The 22415-nt window shown below is 49.3% G+C and overlaps 1 protein-coding gene across 2 annotated transcripts in view; it reads left to right on the plus strand.

Annotated features, from left to right (window-relative positions):
* Lzts1 (leucine zipper tumor suppressor 1) overlaps positions 1-17756 on the plus strand; it is a 55441-nt gene extending 37685 nt beyond the window's left edge. For both annotated transcript variants that reach the window (XM_039094242.2, NM_153470.2), the window contains 3 exons: positions 7126-7598; positions 9678-10475; positions 14251-17756. In XM_039094242.2, the coding sequence (XP_038950170.1) occupies positions 7254-7598; positions 9678-10475; positions 14251-14913 (1806 nt within the window). In that variant the 5' untranslated portion in view covers positions 7126-7253 and the 3' untranslated portion in view covers positions 14914-17756. The remainder of the gene's footprint in view (positions 1-7125; positions 7599-9677; positions 10476-14250) is intronic.
* Positions 17757-22415: the final 4659 nt, after the last annotated feature.

Raw genomic sequence — 22415 nt, forward strand, 5'->3', positions numbered from 1 at the left:
GAAGAAGGTATTGGATCCCCGCAGAACTGAAGTTACAGATTGCTATGAGCCACAACGTGGGTTCTGGGAGTTTAATCAGATCTTCTTTGAGCCTTTGGGTTAATTTTGTGTTTCAGCTTTTTAAAAAACCTGTATTAAAATAAGAATGAAACACAAGAACAAAGGCGGCATAGTGGATTTCCAAGTACCAGACCAGCCAACTTGAGACAGTACCCTGAGCACAACTAGGGTCCTCCCCATCCAAATACTTGCTGCCCCCAATCCTTGTTATTTTCCTAAGACAGGGCCTTGCTATATAGGCCAGACTGGTCCCAACTAATTTTTATCTTGTCTCAGTCTCCAAAGGAGTACACCACCATGTCTGGTTTGGGCATTCCTTTGGAAGTCCATTTCGAACATGCCCTCCCTCATCTTGGGAACTCAGGCAGCTGAGCCTGGAGTTGTGAGGGAACTGAGGTCATGCCATGTATTTTCTTGGCCTATTCACCCTATCCTTGCTCCCATCTCTCATATTTCCAGTCCCCAGAGGGAAGCAGAAAAGTCAAGTCCGTAATCCTAGGCCAAACTTTCTCCCCAAAGTTCTTACTGGAGCCCCCAGAGCTGGATATATTCATGTATTTACGCTAAGCCAATCCAAGAGCCAGGCATTAGTGGCCACAGAACAATTGGAAGACTGAGCCAGGGGGTATTTTTCTGACAAGGGCACAGTAATTCTTACTAAATTCTCAAGAAGCCTGAAAACACAAAAGTGAATCAGATTCAGCCTCATGTTGTGATTGGAAGCTGAACCCAGGGAAGACCAATGGCTCTGCATTCACGGCAATGAGAATTCAGTGTCGTACTGTGGTCTCTGCCTACTTCCAAGCTTGGATTGATACAGGAACCGTGTGTGGAGTCTGTGTGGGATTCCATGTACAGGGACTATGGCCCTGGGTACTCCTCACACGGTATCTTTGACAGCCATTCCTGAAAACAGCAAGAGGGTTTGTGGCATGGCTATGAGTGTCAGACCAGAAGCTGATTTGCCCTTCCTTACCTCACCCCTCCAGCCAAGACCCCTCCCACAGAAGAACGGGTAGCCGTAGGAAGGAGAGAACCAAGTGGGGCAGCTAGGGCCTGCTCATTCTGAGCTTGGCCACTGACTTCTCTGACTGTGGGGAGAGGAAAAGGATATATATATGCATGGGTGCCTAGTAATGTGTTTATAAAAAGATAAGGAATGCTAACACCCAGAACTTCCCCCCTAAGCCTGACGCTCATGGCTAGGCCAACAGCTTTTCTCTGTGGGAAGGAAGTTGCTTTGGAGTTCAGACAGACTCCTTTCAACATCATGTCTCTCCTTCCTCTTTCTGGAAGGGGATAAACAGGAATGGATCACATCTGCTTCTGCCCTGATTTCCTTTGGATAGGAGCGTGCAAAGCAGGCATGGAGGAGCAGCAGAGGTATCTTACCCCTCTTCTCACCTAGGTCAAAAGCCAGGGCTTTGGTCATCAGGACCATTTCTTGTACTGGTGTAGAGAGATTCAGTGCACACTGGATCTGGAGGAGGATGACTTCTCCTGCTAATAGGAGCTCATCTGTGAAGTCCCTAAGAGCTCATGTGGTCCAGGCTGCCCTGCCACATTTAGAGGCTTCTTCCCTCTTCTTTTCCCCTCCAAAGTCTCCTGAGACTGTATGGCCCCTGCTTTTCCTCTGGGCCAATGAAGACATGTTTTGAGTGCTTTGGAAGCTGCCTCTTTGCCCTGTCCTTCAAGAGGAGAGAGGCAGCAAGTCTGATGGGGCTGAGTGAGAATAAGGCTGAATTACAACCACCTTTGCCAGAATGTTCTCTGAGTTGATGGTAGAACAAGTCTGTTGTGTTTATAAAAAGATAGAGTGAGGATATGCTCTATGGAGGTATGAGGTATGGGGATGGGGGTGCCTCACTGGGCCCATGCTGAGACATCCCTTTCCCCTGAGGGACCAGCCACACAATTGTATAGTATAGAATAGAGTTTATTCAGAGCATGGGGAGGGGAGTTAAGAGGGTAGTAGGGCAGAGAGAGGGGGGGAAGAAGAAGGAGAAAGAGGAGGAGGAAGAGGAGAGGAGGGGAGGGGAGGAGAGGAGAGGAGAGGAGAGAAGAGGAGAAGAGGGAATAGAGAAGTTAGATTAGAGGCCGTCCATGAACTCATGGAGAAAATGGGGTAAGGGAATGGAAAGAGAGGGGACACAGGGGAAAGAGGGTCAGAGCAAGAGAGCACAAAGAGCAAGAGAGTGAGGAGGGGGCAAGCAGCCCCTTTTATAGCATCGGGCGTACCTAGCTGTTGCCAGGTAACTGTGGGGGTGGAACTTAGACGGAATGCTAACAGAGTCTCGACACTTAAGGAGAAATAAGCTTGCTTTCAAGGGAATCCTGGAGTAACCTTGAACTTTACAGCTCCCTGAGTGTTAAGACCTGATGGTAGTGTGCAGAATGCATGGGTTAATGGGCAGGACTGCTGTTCTTAGAACCCTCTGTCCACCCTTGGTCCACCTATCCCCTTTACTCCTAATATTCTTTGACTTCTTCCAGTTCTGAGCACCCAGCACAAAAACTTACGCCCAGTGAGCCACCCAGGCTGCCACCCAGAGTGCCTGGAACCGGCTTGGCATTGGTACATAAAGGAATCGCAGGTGTGGCTGGAGGCTCCAGTGCTTGCTCTCTCCTTTCCTTTCTTTCTCGACCCCAGGGATTCACCTTGGTCACTGGGACAGGAACCAAACATCTCTGAGTCTACGTCCCCGACAGCACGTGGTAGCATGGATCCCTGTGTATCTAACTGATGGTGTCATGCAGACCTGAGGTTCTAGCCCTGCATTGCTCAGCACTGAGCGGACTGACCAAGCTCTCTGAGCTGCTGACTAATCTCCCTTAGTTTTGTTCTGAGAGTCACAGATACATAGTATTTGGTTGCCACTGAATTCAAATTCTGTCAGAGATACGTGCCATGGACTGCATTTTAAATAAGAGTGTTACAGGCTACAGTAAATATTAGAATATAATGTAAAGTGTGGAGAATAAGTGGCGAGGGGTTGTGCTTTTCTAAGGCAACAGGAGGTGAGCTGAGGACGAAAGACGAGGGTGACTTACATGGAGCCCCAAGAAGGCTAGGCTGGCCAGCAGCCTACGTGGACAAAGCCTCTTGTGCTCAGTGCACAGAGAGAAGCAGTGGGGCTGTTTCCATGGATGTCAGTGAAAGATACAGGATGTGGAGAGGAGCCCTGCGGTTTACTGTGAAAACTACAGGGAGCCTGGAAGGGTTTGCATTGTAGACGTACAGTGTTTGTGACGTGTGAAACAAGTGGAGAAAAGCATCGGCCATCTCGCCTTTGATTCAGGAGCCAGGGGAGAGGAGAAGGCAGGCATAGCAGAGTCATACACACGTTTGTTCAGAAGGTTTATCACGTTCACTCCTTGTTGCTGAACGAGAATACCCTGACGGGAGCTACTTAAGGGAGTTAGAGAGGGTCACAGCCTATCAAGGCAGAGAAGGCATGGTGGCCAGAGAATGCAGCCGGGTGCAGCCGGGGCTCTTCACAGCTTTTGGAGTTTTGTTGTTTTGGGTTTTTTTTTCTTTTTTGGCATGTGTGTGTGTGTGTGTGTGTGTGTGTGTGTGTGTGTGTGTGTGTGTGTGTGTTCTGTGTGTATGTATAAGTACTCATGTATCCTTGTGGGCAAGGAGGCTAGAAGTTGATGTCATGCATCCTTCTTGAGCCTACCTGTCTATATTGAAACAAGGCCTCTAACTTGAACCTTGGGCTTGTTGATTCTAGTCAGGTTGCTCGGAGGATCTTCCTAAGAACTAAAATTACAGGTGGGTCACCGTGCCCGCCCTATATTTACATGGGTTCTGGAATTCTGAGTTATATGATAATTAGCCTAAAGCCCCTTTCACCAGTGCACATGATGTCCCCATGAACCACTTGGACATTCTGTGGCCCCTGCAGGATCAATGTCCTAATTTAAAGCAGATGGCGGGACACAGGTTTGTTCTACATTGTTGTCTTAGGGAGCTGGTCATCTCTTTTCCCTGGATTCAACCTCTTGTCTTCTGACTGAGAAATACATCTTCCTTCTGTATAGCAGGCTTACTACCTTTTGGAAATGAGTGATTTTGCCTACTCCTGTGTGTGCGTGGTGTGCACGCATGTGCATCCTAGGGATAGAACCCAGGTCCTTGTGCTTGCTAGGTAACTGCCCTACTGTTTATGGAATTTTGAATAAAAGCCTGGGCTCTGGCAGTCCCAGGAAGCTAGGCTGTATCCTCTTCCATGCTCAGTATACCAATTAAAGAAACAAGCACTGGTGAAAGCGATCAGAGAAAGGAGGTTTATTTGGTGTGGACATGCTGAAAGGAGGAACATGAGGAGTGAGTGACACTCCTTTTCCAAGTCTGTCTTCCCAGTATCTGGTTTGAGTAGAAGGCTAGGGGTCCTGGTAAAAGGTGTAGTCCTGCCCATCATTGGCTCAGTGTCTTGTGAAGAGTGCTCCAAAAAATTGATCCCCCTAGCCCTGCTACTAAGATTCCCAGGGAAATTATAATTATTAGGTTCCTTTGTTTCAGTGTCTCCCAGAGTATCATCTCTGTTGCCAAGGCAGTCACATTATCAATGAGCTACATCCTCCAGCCTCCCAGAGCCCCCAGAACCCTTCTTGACTTCTCTTTCTCTCACTCACTTTACCAAATCCATTAGCAAACCCTATCAGACCAGCCTTCAAAGTATATCTAGAACGGTGCCCAGATAGCCCACCCCAACTGAACTAGTCAATCAAGCAGCTGAGACCCTCAGCAGCCTGCTTACCCAGCTGTCATAGTGGCCTTCCACAGCGCAGGAGATGAAGTCGCCCCTTGCTGACATCACTGCCGCTCCTCCTTTCTGTCTCAGTCAAGCTAAAATCCTTGCAGTTGCCCAAGCTCCCTGCTCCCTGCTCCCTGGCACCAATCTGCAGGCTCTCTGCCGGCTGCTGCTTTTCCAGCCTACTCTGTCAACCCAGTAGCTCTCCTGTCTCCTGGATGATGTCTCAACTGGTGCCAGAGAACACACTCTACCTCAAGCACTCAGGCCTTTTGTACCTGTGACCTCTTGAAACTACTTCTCAGATTCCCATGGCTTGCTTCTCTGTTTCTGAAGATCTCCTCTAGTGCACGTCTGACATTACTGTTGCTATGACAGAGAGCCATGAACAGGATCATTTATAAAGCATATAGACATATTCAGCTCACAGTCTGAAGCCTAAAAAGTTCAAGAAGGGTAGAGCATTCACATTTGATCAAATCTTTCTTGCTGTCAAGAGGGGTGTTTTTTGAGGTTTCCCCCCCAGGGTGGGATATACAGGGTGCACATTCCAGATAGAGCAAGGGTCCAGTTGTGTCTCTTTCCTGCTCCTGTGCTCCTGCTCCCCCTCCTCCTCATTCCTTTTCTCCTTTTCTAAGAAGACAGGTTAATGTGTTTTAATAGCAAACTTACAGGAACACAGACACCATTAAAAACGTGTACTTGCATGTAGGACAACGCTGTTAGAAAAGTCTAATGAATGAATGGAATCTACTGTCTGATAAAATGCTACGAACACCATTTAGTTGTCGACAATAAGAAATTTACTTATTTTTAAAAAATCCAAATGCTGGCATTGTCCAGAAATTTTTACCAGGTTTATTTATAATTGTCATAAAGATGAACTGTTGAAGTGTGTTCACTGAAACATTTTGCTTGCATTAGTGCCTTACATCTTGCATTTATGTTAAAAATCCACACACAAGTGAACATGGAGAAAGTACCGATCCCTGATTCTGTCCCCTAGGTTTCCACTCGCAGTCATGGACTTAGGTACCTTTGACCCCATGGAAAAAATATCTAACATTCAGAACTACTGATAACAGGAAGAAGAGGGAAAAATTTTTTTTGAGAATGAAATGTTTCCCCTCATAGTGGACTCTTAAGCACGTTCTCCGAGTATGCGGCGTGCTAGCTAGATTTCTTTTGGCATAATTGGTACATGTTTGGCATGGATAGCACACAGGTGCTATCTTCAAAAGGCCAACCACATAGGCCTCACTTGCCTCCTGCAAGGCACCAATAGCCACACTGTGGAAGGGCAGGTCTGTTTAAGTCCTGAGCAATTTCTGGAACCAGACGCTGAAAGGGAGCCTGCAAATTAGAAGTTCAGTAGATTTCTGATGGCGTCGGATTTCATGGAGTGCCACAGTACCAGGCCTATAATGATGAGGTTTCTTCACCCCTCCAGTAGAGGGCACCTTCTTACGAGGTGCTTTTGTGCCAGTTCTTTCCTGGTTGCCTTACCACCAGTGGATTTGCGGGCAGTCTGCTCTGTATGAGCCATGGTATGAGCACCTCCTTACTTACCCCCCTTCCTCGACTGGAGTTCAACAAGTGAGAGGCGGCACTGGCATTAACGAGCGGCGGCAGTGCAGCAAAGGCTGCGAACACAACTGAAGACAGATTCTTACTATGATGAGGCCTAGGTTCTTCCCACATCTTTAATTTGACACACAGGTTAGGCCTGAACTCTCCATTCTCCTGTCTCTACCTTTCAAGTGCTGGGATTAATAGTTCTGTGCTATCACGCCTGGAGTTCCTTTCCCTTACAGAGCCACTAATGTCATCTTTAGGCCCCCAGCATCAAGATTTCACCTAATCCCAGGGAGTTCAAATCACATTCCCAAATACCACAACCATGTGGCATTGGAGATTGAGTTTCTAATATTTAAATACTGAGGGGTGCATCTAAACTCTGGCACTTCCTGGGTATACAAAACTGTGTCCTCCCTTCTCAAGCTCTCCCCTTAAGCATCCTGACCCCTTAACATGGGTTAAATGGGTCCTGTAGAATAGGTTTGGGCTGTCTATCCATATAACACTACAAATGAGTCCCACAATCATATGTAATATCCCGGTTTCCACTGTATGCACAGTACATGTGCCTAGGTCATCAGAATGATAATAGACTCATAGAAGAGGCAGGGCTAGCATTTGACGTACACCTCGTTACCACCCAGGTTTCATGACAGGCATAGCACTCCTGAAATCATCACAGTGACAGTGCCATGCCTAGATCTATGACTCTCTCTGTGTCTCTTCCCAGGTCCATGGCTCTCTCGGGCTCTGAGAAGCTTTTGCTCTGACCACAGTCCCCTGGCTGAGCCAGGACTACATTTCGCTGCTGTCTCCAGGCCCCTCTTGTGCCCTGCAGGCCCTTGGTTCCTCGTCACCATGGGCAGTGTGAGCAGCCTTATCTCAGGCCACAGTCTCCACAGCAAGCACTGTCGTGCTTCCCAGTACAAACTGCGCAAATCCTCCCACCTCAAGAAGCTCAACCGGTACTCAGATGGGCTTCTGAGGTTTGGCTTCTCCCAGGACTCGGGCCGTGGCAAGTCCAGCTCCAAAATGGGGAAAAGCGAAGACTTCTTCTACATCAAAGTCAGCCAGAAGGCCCGAGGCTCCCATCGCCCAGACTACACAGCACTGTCCAGTGGGGACATGGGGGGCCAGACTGGAGTAGATTTTGATCCAGCCACTCCACCAAAGCTCATGCCCTTCTCCAGTCAACTGGAAATGGTGAGGCTCTTGACAAAGGTACTTGGGTAGAAAAGGGGAGGGGAGTTACAACAGGAGGAGAGGCAGTAGGGTTGAATACCCTGATGCCCAAGTGTCTTGATCTCCAAGAGGCCTGATCAGCACTGGTGAGAGCAGAAGTATTTGACCTCACTGCAGCAGTCAAAAGTCTATCCCTAAACCGGAAATCTTAGGTTTATCCTGCAGCAAAGGGCAGAGGGGAAGTTCAAGCCTTTCTGAGCTCTACTGGGACATAACAGGCATGGTTCAGGTAGGCCAAAGGCCAGCAAGTTCACAGGCCATGGAGGAAGAGAGGCTCTGTTTTCGCCTGGAAGACTGGACAGGAAGATGAGGGTGCTCTCTGGGAGCCTTGCGGAAGTACGCATTTTCCCGTGCCCTACCTGTGGTTTCTAGTCCCCTTGGCTAGAGAAGGGTTCCAGGGTTTCGTTCCTATGAAATGAGGAAGGATGCCCACAAAGGATGCTCCCAGTGTTCAGAAATCTAGCTCCTCCAACAGTTCAGGGCTCTGAAGCCTCGCTGCTACTGCACGTTGGAAACAGTTCTCCCATTCAGTCTCCATGCTCACTCCGGGGCAAAGTCAATGGCTTTAAAGCACAGGTTAAACACCACTTACCGGAAATGCTTGGGAACGGGAGTGCCAGAGGTCTCAGAGTTGTTGTCTTTTAGATTATAAAATATTTGCACAGGCATAATGAGATCTCTAATAACAACAATCATTTATGCTTTGTGTATACCTGACTCACAAAGGCAGACAATGATTATACAATGTTTTAAATAATTTATGCACAAAACAAAATCCTCTAATATGTGGATTTTTCCACTCTTAGCATCTTGTCTGGACTCAAACACTTGCGGATTCTGCAGAGTTTCAGATCTGAGATTTTTAGGACCAGGAATGCTCAACCTAGAATAAGAAAGGTGCCTGTGTTTGTGCAAAGTTCTCTAAACAAAGGCCTTGTGAAGGCACGGTTGTCTACTGAGGGAAATTGCAAGTTTCGGGGTTGCTATTCCAAATCGTCTGAACTAGAAGCAGTTAGCGGTTTATAGCCTTGACCTAGGCTCAGTAGAAGAGGCAGAGTGCAAGAAAGTGATGAGCATATACAGTCTGCTGTCCTTGCTGCACTGTACCTGAGTCCCCATCTAACCTCCCTAGAGGGCTGGGTCCAGATGGCAGTGATGGTTACTAACACAGTGCCTCGGCCACCACTGAAGGCTTTCTTAGGTACAGAGGGTGTGTGTGTGTGTGTGTGTGTGTGTGTGTGTGTGTGTGTGTGTGTGTGTGTATTTGAGACAGGGTCTCACTACGTAGCCCTGGCTTCCTGGAACTCATGATATAGACCAAGGTGGCATGGAACTCACAGAAATCTACCTACCTCTGCCTCTCAAGTTACATGCCCGTAAGGGGGTGTGCCATTATGTCCAGCCTTAAGAGTTTTGTCACTGTCACCATCATCTCCTCCTCCTCTTCCTCCTCCCCCTCCTCCTCCTCCTTCTTCTTAAAACGATTTGTTTACTTTTATTTTATGAGTGTTTTGCCTGCATGTATGCGTGTGTGCCAGAAGAGTGTGTCAGATCCCCTGGAACGGGAGTTACAAAATGGTTGTGTGCCACCACGTGAGTGTGGAGAATAACACCTCGGTCCTCTGGGAGAGCAGCTAGTACTCTGCACCACTGCCTCCAGCTCCCTCACAGCCTTTCGAAGAATGGCGTAGTGAGGTCGGTGAAACGGCTCAGCAGTCGAGGGCTTGCCGCCAAGCAGGAAAGACGGGCGACCTGACTCCACATGGTGGAAGGAGAGGACTCCTGTAAGTTGTTCTCATCCCCATGTGTATTCTGTGGCATGTGTATACACACACATGTATATACACCCATACTCACATGTACACAGAAACTTGGTCTATTCTCAGCCAGTCCAGAGCAACTGACAAGGTTTGCTATCAACCAAGAAGGGTTTCACTCGGGCTCCATGCTCAGGTAGGCTCGTGAGAGTGCACCCACAGTGAGAAAAGTGGGTGGGTGTGGAAGAGACGCTCAAATCTGTGTGGTCCTTTGCTTCCCCAGAGTTCAGACAAGGCGGCGGTGAGGCCCACTGCCTTCAAGCCTGTGTTGCCACGGTCAGGAGCCATTCTCCACTCTTCACCTGAGAGTACCAACCACCAGCTTCATCCCATGCCTCCAGATAAGCCCAAGGAACAGGAGCTGAAGCCAGGCCTGTGCTCAGGGGCACTGTCTGACTCGGGCCGGAACTCCATGTCTAGCCTGCCCACGCATAGCACCACCAGCAGCTACCAGCTGGATCCTCTGGTCACCCCCGTGGGGCCTACTAGCCGTTTTGGGGGTTCAGCTCACAACATCACACAAGGCATCATCCTTCAGGACAGTAATATGATGAGCCTGAAGGCTCTGTCATTCTCTGATGGGGGCAGCAAGCTGGCTCACCCAGGCAAGGTAGAAAAGGGCTCCTCCTGTGTGCGTTCCCCACTCTCCACGGATGAGTGCACCATTCAGGAGCTGGAGCAGAAGCTGCTGCAGCGGGAGACTGCACTACAGAAGCTACAGCGCAGTTTCGATGAGAAGGAGTTTGCCTCTGGCCAGACCTTCGAGGAGCGGCCACGGCGGACTAGAGACGAACTGGAGTGCCTGGAACCTAAGAGCAAGCTGAAGCCAGCCTCCCAGAAGAGCCAGCGCACCCAGCAGGTACTCCAGCTGCAGGTGTTACAGTTGCAGCAGGAGAAACGGCAGCTGAGGCAGGAGCTAGAGAGCCTAATGAAGGAGCAGGACCTGCTGGAGACCAAGCTGAGGTCCTACGAGCGGGAGAAAACCAACTTCGCCCCTGCACTGGAGGAGACCCAATGGGAGGTAAGACCCCACTAGTCCGACCCAATGGGAGGTAAAGTCCCGCCACCCTGCCACGGCTTTACTGATATCCTCCCCATCCTTGCTGGCAAGGCAGTATCAACACGAAGTGCCTCAGGCCAATGCCGCTAGAGAGACAGCTTTATGACCAAGGAAGAGAATGCTGAGTGGATAGTGTGGGGATGCTCTGAGTCAGATCTGTGTTTCTTGCTCATTCCATCATCTCATCATCTCATGGCCCTCAGTAGCCCCGTCTTTGGTAGGAAAGCCAAACCCAGACAAGGGAGGCTCAGCCAGGCTGCCTAAGGGCTGACCTCACTTATGAGAAACGCCTGTGTTTGTCTGATCTGAGGACCTGGGAGAAGGATTAGGCCTATTTGATGCTTTGGGGGAAAGAGTCCTAACTATATCATTAGTGGTAGGTCTCAGTGATGGAATTGCCCTTCCTTGCTGAGGCATAAGTGGAAATTCTACTTGGTTGGCTGAGATTTAAACACAGGGGAGGAAGAAAAAGGACAAACACACAGTCATTCTTTGGGGACAGGTTTTATTGTTTTGTTTTGTTTGGTACTAGGGGTTAGGCCTAGGACCTCCCATGTTCTAGAAAAGCACGCCATCGCTGATGTATTTCCTTCAGTCACTTTGGAATGAGTCATGTGAGTCTGGCCTAGCTGGAGAGCAGTCAGGGTCTCATATGTACCCTGCTAGTAGGACAGCAGCCTTTTTTCCCTGAGTAGCATGCGTGTGCACACACACACACACACACACACACACACACACACACTCACACTCCCATGGCCCAGGTATGTGTTCATTAGTGCTGCTGTCATTCACTCCAGAGACTTCTCCGTAGGGAAAGATGACAATCGTTCTATTTATATCGATTAGCATCAGGTCTGGATGGCATTTGGCTTACTGTGAGCACCACAGCCCTGACTGCTCAGAGCTTCCTGTCCTCACCCTGTGCCATGACAAGTAGTCACAAGACAGGTGAAGAAAAGAACCTTTGTGTATTTCAGAGACAAGTAGTGAGTGTTGGCTTTTGTCGTTCATCCTCATGGCCCTGTCTGAAACTAAGCCACGGACTGCCATGATCTTGTTCCCACCTTGGCTAATCAGTATACTTAGCAAAACAACAATAAGGAAAGAGTTATACATCCTCACAGAAATATTGTTATAAACCCGTTTAGCTTAGAGACTTTAGAAAATGCTATGTTCTTCTATCTAATCCTTATAACCATATTGAGACGTAGGAGTGTTACAGTTTTTCAATTCATCTTTTTTTTTTTATCTTTTTTTTTTTTTATTAACTTGAGTATTTCTTATATACATTTCGAGTGTTATTCCCTTTCCCAGTTTCCGGGCAAACATCCCCCTCCCCCCTCCCCTTTCTTATCGGTGTTCCCCTCCCCACCCTCCCCCCATTGTCCCCCTCCCCCCAACAGTCTAGTTCACTGGGGGTTCAGTCTTAGCAGGACCCAGGGCTTCCCCTTCCACTGGTGCTCTTACTAGGATATTCATTGCTACCTATGAGGTCAGAGTCCAGGGTCAGTCCATGTATAGTCTTTAGGTAGTGGCTTAGTCCCTGGAAGCTCTGGTTGCTTGGCATTGTTGTACATATGGGGTCTCGAGCCCCTTCAAGCTCTTCCAGTTCTTTCTCTGATTCCTTCAACGGGGGTCCTATTCTCAGTTCAGTGGTTTGCTGCTGGTATTCGCCTCTGTATTTGCTGTATTCTGGCTGTGTCTCTCAGGAGCGATCTACATCCGGCTCCTGTCGTCTTTAAAGAAACTGACACACGGATTATCTGTGGTCGCTGGTGAAGTGACTTGGCTAGCATCTGATAAACGATAGATTCTAAGAGTCAACTGCAAGCACATGGATCAGGCGTTCACATTGTTATTATTTATTGGGGGAGGGGGCATATGCTTGCTACAGCCCAAATGTGGAGGTCAGAGGTCAACGTTACAAAGTTGGTTCTTACTTTCCACCACGTGGGTCTCAGGGATAGAATTCATCAGGGTTGGAGACAAATATGTTTGTCTCACGAGCCATTTTACCATCCCCATCCCAGAGTTCACATTTGTAACTGCTTGCTGTCTCCATGTCAATGTGTGCCTGTGTTGCTTGGTTCATAAGCGATTCGATCTGGATTCAAAGCCTGTGCTTTAATGTGACTCTGTCCTAACTCCCTCTATCAAACTAATGTAGGCTTGGTGTGTTACTCAAGTTGTCTTTGTTTGGTCGTTGTAACAAAATGCACAAGATATGCAGTTTACAGCAAGAGCTTATTCTGCCTCACAAAATTAGAGGGTTCACTTCATGATCAAATTGTCTAACAGACCCTGCTGCTTTGGGCCTGTGATGAAGTAACATATCACATGGGAGCATGTGGCCATGCAAGTGTCACCTCATGGCCAGGAAGCAAGGTGAAAACAAATAAGGGTCCAGAGTCTGACAGTCCCCTTCAAGAGCCATTGACCTAAACACTTTCTACCATGCCTAACGTCTTAGAGGTTCCACTACCCCTCACTCTCAGGGTTAACACACTGAAAAACTTTAACATCTGCGCTTTGAGAGACATTCAAGGTCTGTACTTGGCCGTGTCAAAAAGTTCTGGGCTCTAGCTATGCATGGTGGTGAGGCTAAGTGTTCTCCTCTACATTAGAAGTAAAGGGGGAACTTTACTGGGAGAGGAAATAAAGGAGAAATACAGGGTTTTATGCTAAGGGTCCATTGTGTAGTGCCAAGGCCCTGGTCTTTCCTCCTCCTCCTCCTCTTCCTCCTCCTCTTCCTCTTCCTCCTCCTCTTCTTCCTCTTCCTTTCCTCCTCTTCCTCTTCCTCCTCCTCTTCCTCTTCTTCCTCTTCTTCCTCTTCCTCCTCCTCCTCTTCCTCCTCCTCTTCTTCCTCCTCCTCCTTCCTCCTCCTCTTCCTCTTCTTCCTCTTCCTCCTCCTCTTCTTCCTCCTCCTCCTTCCTCCTCCTCTCCTCCTCCTCTTCCTCTTCTTCCTCTTCCTCCTCCTCCTCTCTTTTGATTTATGGTGGGGATCAAACCCAAGGCTTCATGCATATACTAAGCGTGTACTTTTTAAAAAAACTTTTTCTTTTATGCTTTCTTTCTTTTTTAGTCAGAAGTGGGAGGAAGTACCTGAGACAGCCTTGATATGGATAGGCTGGCGTGTACTGCCACTCCTAACCATATCATGACCCCAACTAATGCTTATGACCTCAAAGTACCAAGGCCCCAGAGACACGGTGATCTGACTCAAATGTGCTCTTGGCCCAACTTTGATGGCCAATGGGTGTTCAAATGGCGGAGAAGCCAGAAAGGGAGGAAGACTGCAGTTCATTGTTTGGCAGATGGATACAGGACATGTGTGGGCCAGGTTGTATGGCTAGCTTTGGGGGTATAGCAGGACAAGGTGAAATGGTCCTTCCCCCAGAGATGAATGCAGTGGTGAGGATTGGGTGTTGGCTCCCTGAAGCCAGTATCCCTGGTGTTAAAGGTAGGTGATAGAGCTCGGAGCATTGGCTAGAGTAAGCAGGTGATTGTTGAGTTGCATATAACCTTGGGTATGAGCACAGACTGGAGTGTAGAACCTGAACTGGAGATGAGGTAGACACTTGGAAATGCATAGATTGTTTACATGCAAAAGAACTGTTTGAGGTGTCTTGTCAGGAGTAGCCTGAACCCTTTAGGAAGTGGTGATGTCATCTCAGTTAGGATAATGCCAATCACTTCTGGCACTGATTCTCACCCTTTCTCACCCCACCCTTGGCAGGTGTGCCAGAAGTCAGGTGAGATCTCTCTTCTGAAGCAACAGCTCAAAGAATCCCAAATGGAGGTGAATGCTAAGGCCAGTGAGATCCTTAGCCTGAAGGCACAGCTGAAGGACACCCGGGGCAAGCTTGAGGGAATGGAGTTGAAGACACAGGACTTGGAGAGCGCCTTGCGCACCAAGGGGCTAGAGCTGGAGGTCTGTGAGAATGAACTGCAGCGCAAGAAGAATGAGGCAGAGCTGCTGAGAGAGAAGGTGAACCTTTTAGAACAGGAGCTGCTGGAGCTGCGGGCCCAGGCGGCCCTGCATCGAGATGCAGCACCCCTGGGCCCTCCAGGGATTGGGCTGACTTTCTCAGAGGACATCCCTGCTCTGCAGCGGGAGCTGGATCGGCTGCGGGCTGAGCTGAAGGAGGAGAGGCAAGGCCATGACCAGATGTCCTCGGGATTCCAGCATGAGCGGTTGGTGTGGAAGGAAGAGAAGGAGAAAGTGATCCAGTACCAAAAGCAGCTGCAACAGAGCTACTTGGCCATGTACCAGCGCAACCAGCGTCTAGAGAAGGCCCTGCAGCAGCTGGCCCGTGGGGATATTGCAGGGGAGCCCTTTGAAATTGACCTGGAGGGAGCTGACATTCCCTATGAGGATATCATAGCCACTGAGATCTGAGGGGCTACCTCGGGGATGGAGGGCTGGGGACTAGACCCCAGAAAGCAGGGAGGACTGAGCCTGTCCCAAGAGCCCCTCTGAGAGAAGCCACCTCTGGGATCCAGATTCAGGAGTCCCCAGTGGTGGGTAGGGGTTACCACATAGCCTTTCCTCCCCTCCTGCCTTTCTCAGCCTAACTAACCCTGCTGCTTATAAGACCTTGATCTGCGAACCCCAAGCTCTCCTAGAGGTATGCTCAGGGAGCTTTATGTGCTGGTTGAGGTTTCTCTTGACTTTGGTCTCATTCAAAGTAGTGAGAAAGACACCCCATCAGGAAAGGGGGCAACTGCCATACAGGCCAAATGGCCACCCAAGGACAGAAACATTTTCCCTGTTGTCCCTAAACCCCCACCATCCCCTGGGCATCTTGGGATGCCTTTGGGAATAGAAAGAAGCCATGTGTAACCAGAAGCCTTGGACCTCGTCTTCACTACAGCCTGTTCTGCTCTGACTGTGGTGGTGGAGGGGTTGTGTCGCCACGTAGTTGAGCCAGCAAGTCATGGGAGGAAGGGGTAGATGGACAGTCCGCCATTACGGAACCTTTGCAGGTCTCAAGAGGTCCGGTGGGAGTTGAAAGGAGAGAACCAAGGCAGATGGGGAGTGGAGTCTAAAATGAGCTGCATAGCCCCTTTGACCTCAGTGGTCACTCTGTTTAAAGCCATAGACATTGGGGGTCCCAGGTGGGGTACAGGGAACTGACATGAGACATAGATTCTCAGCTGTGCCAGGGGATCCTCCTCAGCCTCCAATATTGAATGTTTTTTCTTTCCAGAACACTAGACGCTGGCTCAGATCCAAAATAGCCCATCCACTTAGATAGTGTGCATGGGAGCTGGACATTAGCCTCCCTTGTCTGTGGCCCAAGTCAGCAGCTTCTCTTTCCCTTATAGCATTGTCAGTGTGCTGATAGGCTGCCGTCCAGGCAGGAGAGATACAGGGTGCATAAAAAGAGCCTTATAAATATCCCAAACCACCCACTTTCCTCCCTCCGTGTGGCAGCACCCCAGGCTGTAAGAATTCAGTCTAGAAAGCAGCATGTGAGCTTGTGGGAGCCTGGCCTTGTCTTTTGAAGATAGCCAGATCTAGGGGCAGAGGGAAGTGCAGTTGCTGGGTTGAAGGAATTATCTTCTCTCTCCTTCCCACTTCCATTCTGTGTTTTCCAAAGCAAGCCAGATCAAGCAGGCAGCCAAGCTGCTCCATATTCTATTTTTGGCCCTTACCACAGCTGTTGTTGGTAGGACACCCAGCCCTTGCTGGATTCCTGAGCCATGTGTTTGCCTGGTGGGCGGGACCCAGGATATTGGAGATGTAAGGGAGGGTCTGTGTGCTTGGTAGTCCAGGAACCAACCTGAGTTCTACCTCCCTAATGCTGGTCCTTAAGGTGGATCCCAGCCCTAGTGACCTTGTCTTCCCGTGGGCTTTCTTCCCTTCCTTGTATCTGCAGGCTAGGTGCCTCCCCTGTACGTGGTACTACTTTCTGTCCCTGCGGTTAGATTGGCCCTCTCCTACTACTGACTTTCAACAGCACACTATTCTCTGGTCTACCACTGCCCAGAGTCACATGCTCACTTAAATCTGGAATCTACAGGCCAAAGACGACTCCCCCAACTTGCACGGTCGTACACTCCACTGAACACAGGTCACAGCCCAGTTTAAAGAGTCCATAGCCCTCAGTTCTCAGTTGTGTACCAGTCTGTGCCTTGTCTGAGTCCTTCCCATTGAGACTGTCCAACAGACAGAAAGAAAGATGGGGGTTTCCTGCCTCTCTCTAGATTGAAGGACTCCTTCCTCTGAGAGAAGTCCAGAAGTCCAGTGCTATGCTATGGAGTCCTTGCCCAGAAGCAGACACTAGGCCTGGGCAGACCTGTGCTCTCTCTGTGCAGGGTGCCTTCTGTTCACAGGGGTTCTGCCCAGTAGTCCTGCCGAGGTCATCGTTGAGACCTCTGCCTGGGGACTGCTTACCCTTTAAGATGGCAGATGCCTTCCCAAGACTGCTGTCAGCCTGAGGTCCCAAGGTAGCTCCAAGACGCAACTGTGCTGTAACCTAATAACCTTGCCTTCGTGTGGGCTTTCTTTCCTCTCCTGTCCTAAAGCATCCTCACTGTTTGTGGCCCATGCCCATGTTGGACGGCTAGATGGAACAGTGACTGAACAGGGCCTCAGGTGTGCAGGTTCAGGGCAGACAAGTAGTCTGCCACACCTCGTCTCTCAGCTCCACACTGCTTTCCAGAGGTGTCTGGTTCCAGACTGTGGCTGCTCTCTGAAGGAAGAACGGCAGCTAGCATCACCTCAAGGAAGGGCCTTGTAGTGTCAGACTCCCACGGGGTACCTCCTTGCTCGATTTTGTCCTCTCTCGGCACACTTGAACTTTAGCATGATAACGTTTTCAGGGGATCGGCATCACTCCTCTGAGAGACACTTGCTGATCCTCTCGTCGCTGGCTCCAGCTTGGGCTGTGTCTCAGGTAAGAGAGATGTCCAAGGGAAAGCCAGGCTGGACCAGAGATTTCCCTAGGACCTGAGTTCTCCTCAGACGCCATAGAACAGGCCACAGTGCCCCTCAGTGGAGACTGCTTTCCCTCTTGAACACTGGAGCCCTCAGTAGAGGCTGGCTTCGGATGGACTGGCATTTGGAAGACCAAGTACATAGTTATTTTTCTCTTCCCTGTTTCTGGTTTGCTTTGCTCTTGATGGCTTCGTTTTGTTTTATTTTTGAAGTTCTTTGTTGGCTCCGTAAACTATTTCTGCTACTTTTATGTTTTTATTTATGAATAAAGAATGCCATTTCTCATGTCTTCACAGTCACTTTTGTCTCTTCAAGCTCTTATCTGTTCCCCTGCTATGATATGCCAGGCAACTCCTGGTGGTCTCTCCCTTTGGAACCTGAAAGCCAGTGTCCCTTTGTGCCAGCTGGGGCGTTCCTCACTTAGAAGCCTTGAGGAAGGCAGTCCTGTGACCTGCGTAACCCTGCCTTCACCAGTCTGGTGATCTTACTTGTGATGCTGTCAGCCTCTGGGCTGACCCAGAGGAAGGAGAAGGAGACCAGGTGCCAGTGACTTCAAAAGCACTCCTTCCCAGCCTCAGCCTCTCCCCTCCTCCCTCCACCAGCTGCTAGCCTCCTGGCCAGCCTTCAGCCCAGTCAGTGCATATGGCTTTTTGGCAAGGGACTAGAGTAACTATTGTTGTCACTTCTCCAGGCCCCTAGGTGAGAGTGCCATTAGCACAGCCACCATCTGTCCTGCCTGCATGGTTCTAACTTCTCCCCTCCCCCAACACACACACACTCCCCAGTTCACCTTGATGGGCATTCCCTGTTTTGAGTTCAAATCCTAAACCCCAAAATAGCCACTATGGTTACAGAAGAGAGAGGGACACACAAAGAGAATCAAAGGCCTATGGGCATAAAGCAGTGCCTCTGGTCAGTAGAAATTGCTATTAGGGAAGGTGGCCAAGATCTCTTCCTAGCCCCAACTAGGACTGTGCTTTTCATAATAGCCCTACACTCTGGATGGCTGGCCCCTCCTCTTCACTGGGGGCAGGCCCAGGGGAATTAGGCAGGAGAGCCATGCTGCCAACATTAGCATAAGCTCGAACATTTTGGCAGCTTCCACTTTAACATTCTTGGGAGTCCTGGGTTGCCACGTCAGAAAACTCTTATTCTGTTGGTGCAAGAGCATCGCTTATCCCAGCATCCCAGCTAGAACTATCCAGGACCAGCCAAAGTCACGTGACATACATCAGGGATTTCTTTAGAGACCCTGCCAGCATTCTGATGGCCAGAAACCATGACACTAAAAAAATTTTTTTAAATATACAAAAGTACGTCAACCTTGCTGTCAAGGTTGCCCCGCTGCAGAGAGACAGCAAAGTGGGGAGCAGTTTGTCTCCCCACACCACCTCCTCCTCCCATTCTGATCCAAACAAGAGAAAGAGGAGGAAGGAGGGAGAGGGAGAGGGAGAGGACTTCTGACAGCAAGCGAGCCAGTCCTCAGCCTCCGCAGGCGGTGCAGACAGCACACAGTTGCAGCAGATATTTTTATCCAGCTCTTAAAGTCTGTGCACACCATGTGTGAGGAGGGAGGCCGGCCAGGCCCCGAGCCTCCCTGAGCATCTTCAGCAACTCGTCTTTACTCAGTTAATTCTGGAAGGCCATGCTGTCCCCACGTCTCTCCCCAGTCCAAGTGTTGCTTGCCTCTCCTTCCTGAATGCTGGGATCCAAGGCACGTGCCACCATTTCCAGCAGGTCAGCCTGCTCTACGTAGTGAGGACTATATAGAGGGACCCTGCCTCAGAAAACAAAAACAAAACAACAACAACAAAAAAACCCAAAACAACAACAACAAAAAAAACAAAACAACCAAAAGAATCCTTTCTTCTTAGAGCGTTTACATTCTACAAGCAAACGAGCTTTACAAGGGTCACGTACAGGGTGGTACACGCTGGCTGTGTAGACAGTGATGCGTCTGAAGGGGTGACAAATCCATTGGTACAGAAGAAGGAAGATGTCAGCTTGGATCTTTCCTCAAGGCCTTTCCCTTAAGGATCTCTTGTCTCAGAGCCTCAGTAGACAGCCTTCCTACTGAGAGAACCTGCAGTTCTCCTCTGACTGCTGTGCCCTGGGCTATCCCACCCCCGTCCCCCTCTCCACCTGACTGACCTATAACCTCACCTGCCTCCCACCTCAAACAAGCTCTATTGCCTCCATCGGAAGCCTCTGGGAAGCTTCGGGCTTTGCAGGTGTTTCTTCCACGCACACACGAGAGTGGAAGGTTGGTGATGTGGCGTGAACCTTGCAGTGAAGCTGAAGTTAACATGGCGTCTCTGCTTCTTTCCAGATAAGTAAATTTCAAACAAAACAAAACAAACAAACATGATTGAATCCTGGGGATGAAACCCAGGGCCTTACACACACTAGGCAAGTGCTCAAGCACTGGGCTTTACCCCAGCCTTCATTGGATAATTTGACAATGAAAAGTTGAGCTTCAAGGAATTCATCCGCACGTATTGTTGCTATCGTTGGCTTGAGGAGGCATGAGCCACATTAGGCAGAAGTTTGTTCAGCCTGCTGTATGATCCATACTTCCTGCCCAGCTCTGTTCTACCAGCCTTGCCCTGTGCTTTGGCAGCAAGCCACAGTTGACCCCTCACTCTCACCTCCCTACCCAATCAGATCCTGGATCCTGCATGGCCTGCCCATTCCTTAAAGCTCATCCCTTTCTCTTCCTACATCTGGTGGCCAATCTGAGCATATCAGGGAGTCAGAGAACATTCCAGATATCCTAGACACTTAGAAATGTACCCTCTGTCTTTAGTAGACAAAAATAACCAAGGCCCAGAGAGCAGCAATGTCTGATGGGTTTTAAGGTCAAAAAGGCTGGTTAACCATAGACCAGATCACCTTGACCCTGTGACTGACTCCACTTGCTCTCTGTCCCCATTCTAACCCATTAACCCGTTCCTGCTAACAGGTGTGTGCTCCCCCAAAGTCCTTCCAAAGAGAAAAAGAGCCTTTTCTCTTCTCAAAACCTTCAATGGCTCCCACCGATCAGAAGTTCGGCCCTCTTGGCAGTCCTCACAGTTTCCCTGTTTTCTGTGTCTCACCTGTGTCTCAGCAAACAGCCTCGAGGTCCAGAAGGTTCCCTAAAGGAAATTTAACCAATCCTGTGGGATTTTGCTCTAATCTCCATCCGAAAGAGTCCAGTCTGCCCTCATCCGGCCTCATCTCTGAGCCCCACAGCATGGTGCAGTCAGTGATTGAGTGCAGAATCTGGGCTGGCTAACTTCACCTGCAGACTCCAGCGGTGCTGCTGAACAGTGGTGGAAGTTACTTAACCTCTTTGTGACGCAGAGGATGGCTGGGCAATTAAATGTGAGATGTTATCACCAACAGCACTGAGTGTTAGTATAACCATTCCTCCGGTTAACATCACTGTTTCAGATCCTGATGAAGCCCTGCTGAATCTCTGCCCTGTGAGAACAGCTATTCTGATCTCCGGCGCCTTGTTTTTTTTTTTTTTTTTTTTTTTTTTTTTTCTTCTCTGTTCTCAACTCTAGAAGACTGATTTGTTGGGAGCAAGACTCTGAGTGAGAGGGCAGAGGTGGGAGAAGAAAGGAATATGTAGCAGGGCAGACCGTGACCCTGAGTCCCAAAATGGAGACCGTGAATATTCTCACCTACCACACACTGAGCAGCTCCCCTCCCTGCTCTGATCTTCTAGTTCTGTCATGCAGTGCCAGCCTGAGCATACACACACACACACACACACACACACACACACACACACACACACAGAGCTATGGTCCAATTGCTTCAGTTGCAACTAATCGGGAGCCAAGAAGGCCCATGACAGAATTGTTTTTTGTTTGTTCGCTTTTCATAATACTTTTATTGATTATTTGGGAATTTTACATAATGAAACCAGAGCATACTCGCCCCCCAGGTCAGCCTCCCATTACCCCCCAAGCCCCCCAAGAAGAATAAACCGTCCAATTTGTGTCCGTATACTCACTGGATGGTGATCAAAGGATCAAAGGGCTAGGAAGTGGCTAGCCCTTTAAAGAAAGCTGAGCGTTTCCCTACCCAATCCCCTTCAGAAGCCATCAGCTGTGGAGAGCTACACTTCAGCACTCTTACTACAATTTTAAGAGTTCTCTTTGGTGGCTTCTGTCTAGGCTACTGCCTTTTGGGGGGGGGGTGGGATAGGGTGGGAGTGGGGTTGTCGTGACAGAATTTGTGCTCAGTAGCAGGTGAGGCAAGTCAAATCTCTCATTCCAAAAATAACAGGGCAATGTGCCTGCATGGCTTGTCACTCAGATGGCATCCTCCTGGGCTTCAGGCTCACGTAAAGGAGTACACAGCCAATCCAAGTGCCCCTTTGTTCCAGGCAGGAACTCTTGTGCTCAGCTGCTGGTGGTGTGTTTTGTTTAAAGAAAAGAAAAAGGAAAGGAAAGGAGACCAGGGATATGTTTGGTGGAGTTATATGTTATAGTGCAGGGGAAGGGGGTGCCTCTATGGACCATGCTGAGACATCCCTTCCCCTGGAGGGACCAGGCGTACAACAGGTATAGTATAGAATAGAGTTTAGGGCATGGAGAGGGGAGTCGAGGGGTGGTAGAGTCAGATAGAGGCAGAGAGAGAGAGAGAGAGAGAGAGAGAGAGAGAGAGAGAGAAGAGAAGAGAAGAGAAGAGAAGAGAAGAGAAGAGAAGAGAAGAGAAGAGAAGAGAAGAGAAGAGAAGAGGAGAGGTGAGGCGAGGCGTAGAGGAATAGAAACCAGCCATGAATGGGGAGAGAAAGAACAGAGGGGTTACCAAGAGAACAAGAGCTAGAGAGAGAATAGAGTGAGGAGGGGGCAAGCAGCCCCTTTTATAGTGAGTCAGGCACACCTGGCTGTTGCCAAGTAACTGTGGGGCGGAGTCTAGAAGGAATTCCAACAGGTAAGGGGCACTGTTAACTAACAGTCACC

The sequence above is a fragment of the Rattus norvegicus genome, chromosome 16, assembly GCF_036323735.1.
Source record: "Rattus norvegicus strain BN/NHsdMcwi chromosome 16, GRCr8, whole genome shotgun sequence".
Taxonomy (NCBI): Eukaryota; Metazoa; Chordata; class Mammalia; order Rodentia; family Muridae; genus Rattus; species Rattus norvegicus.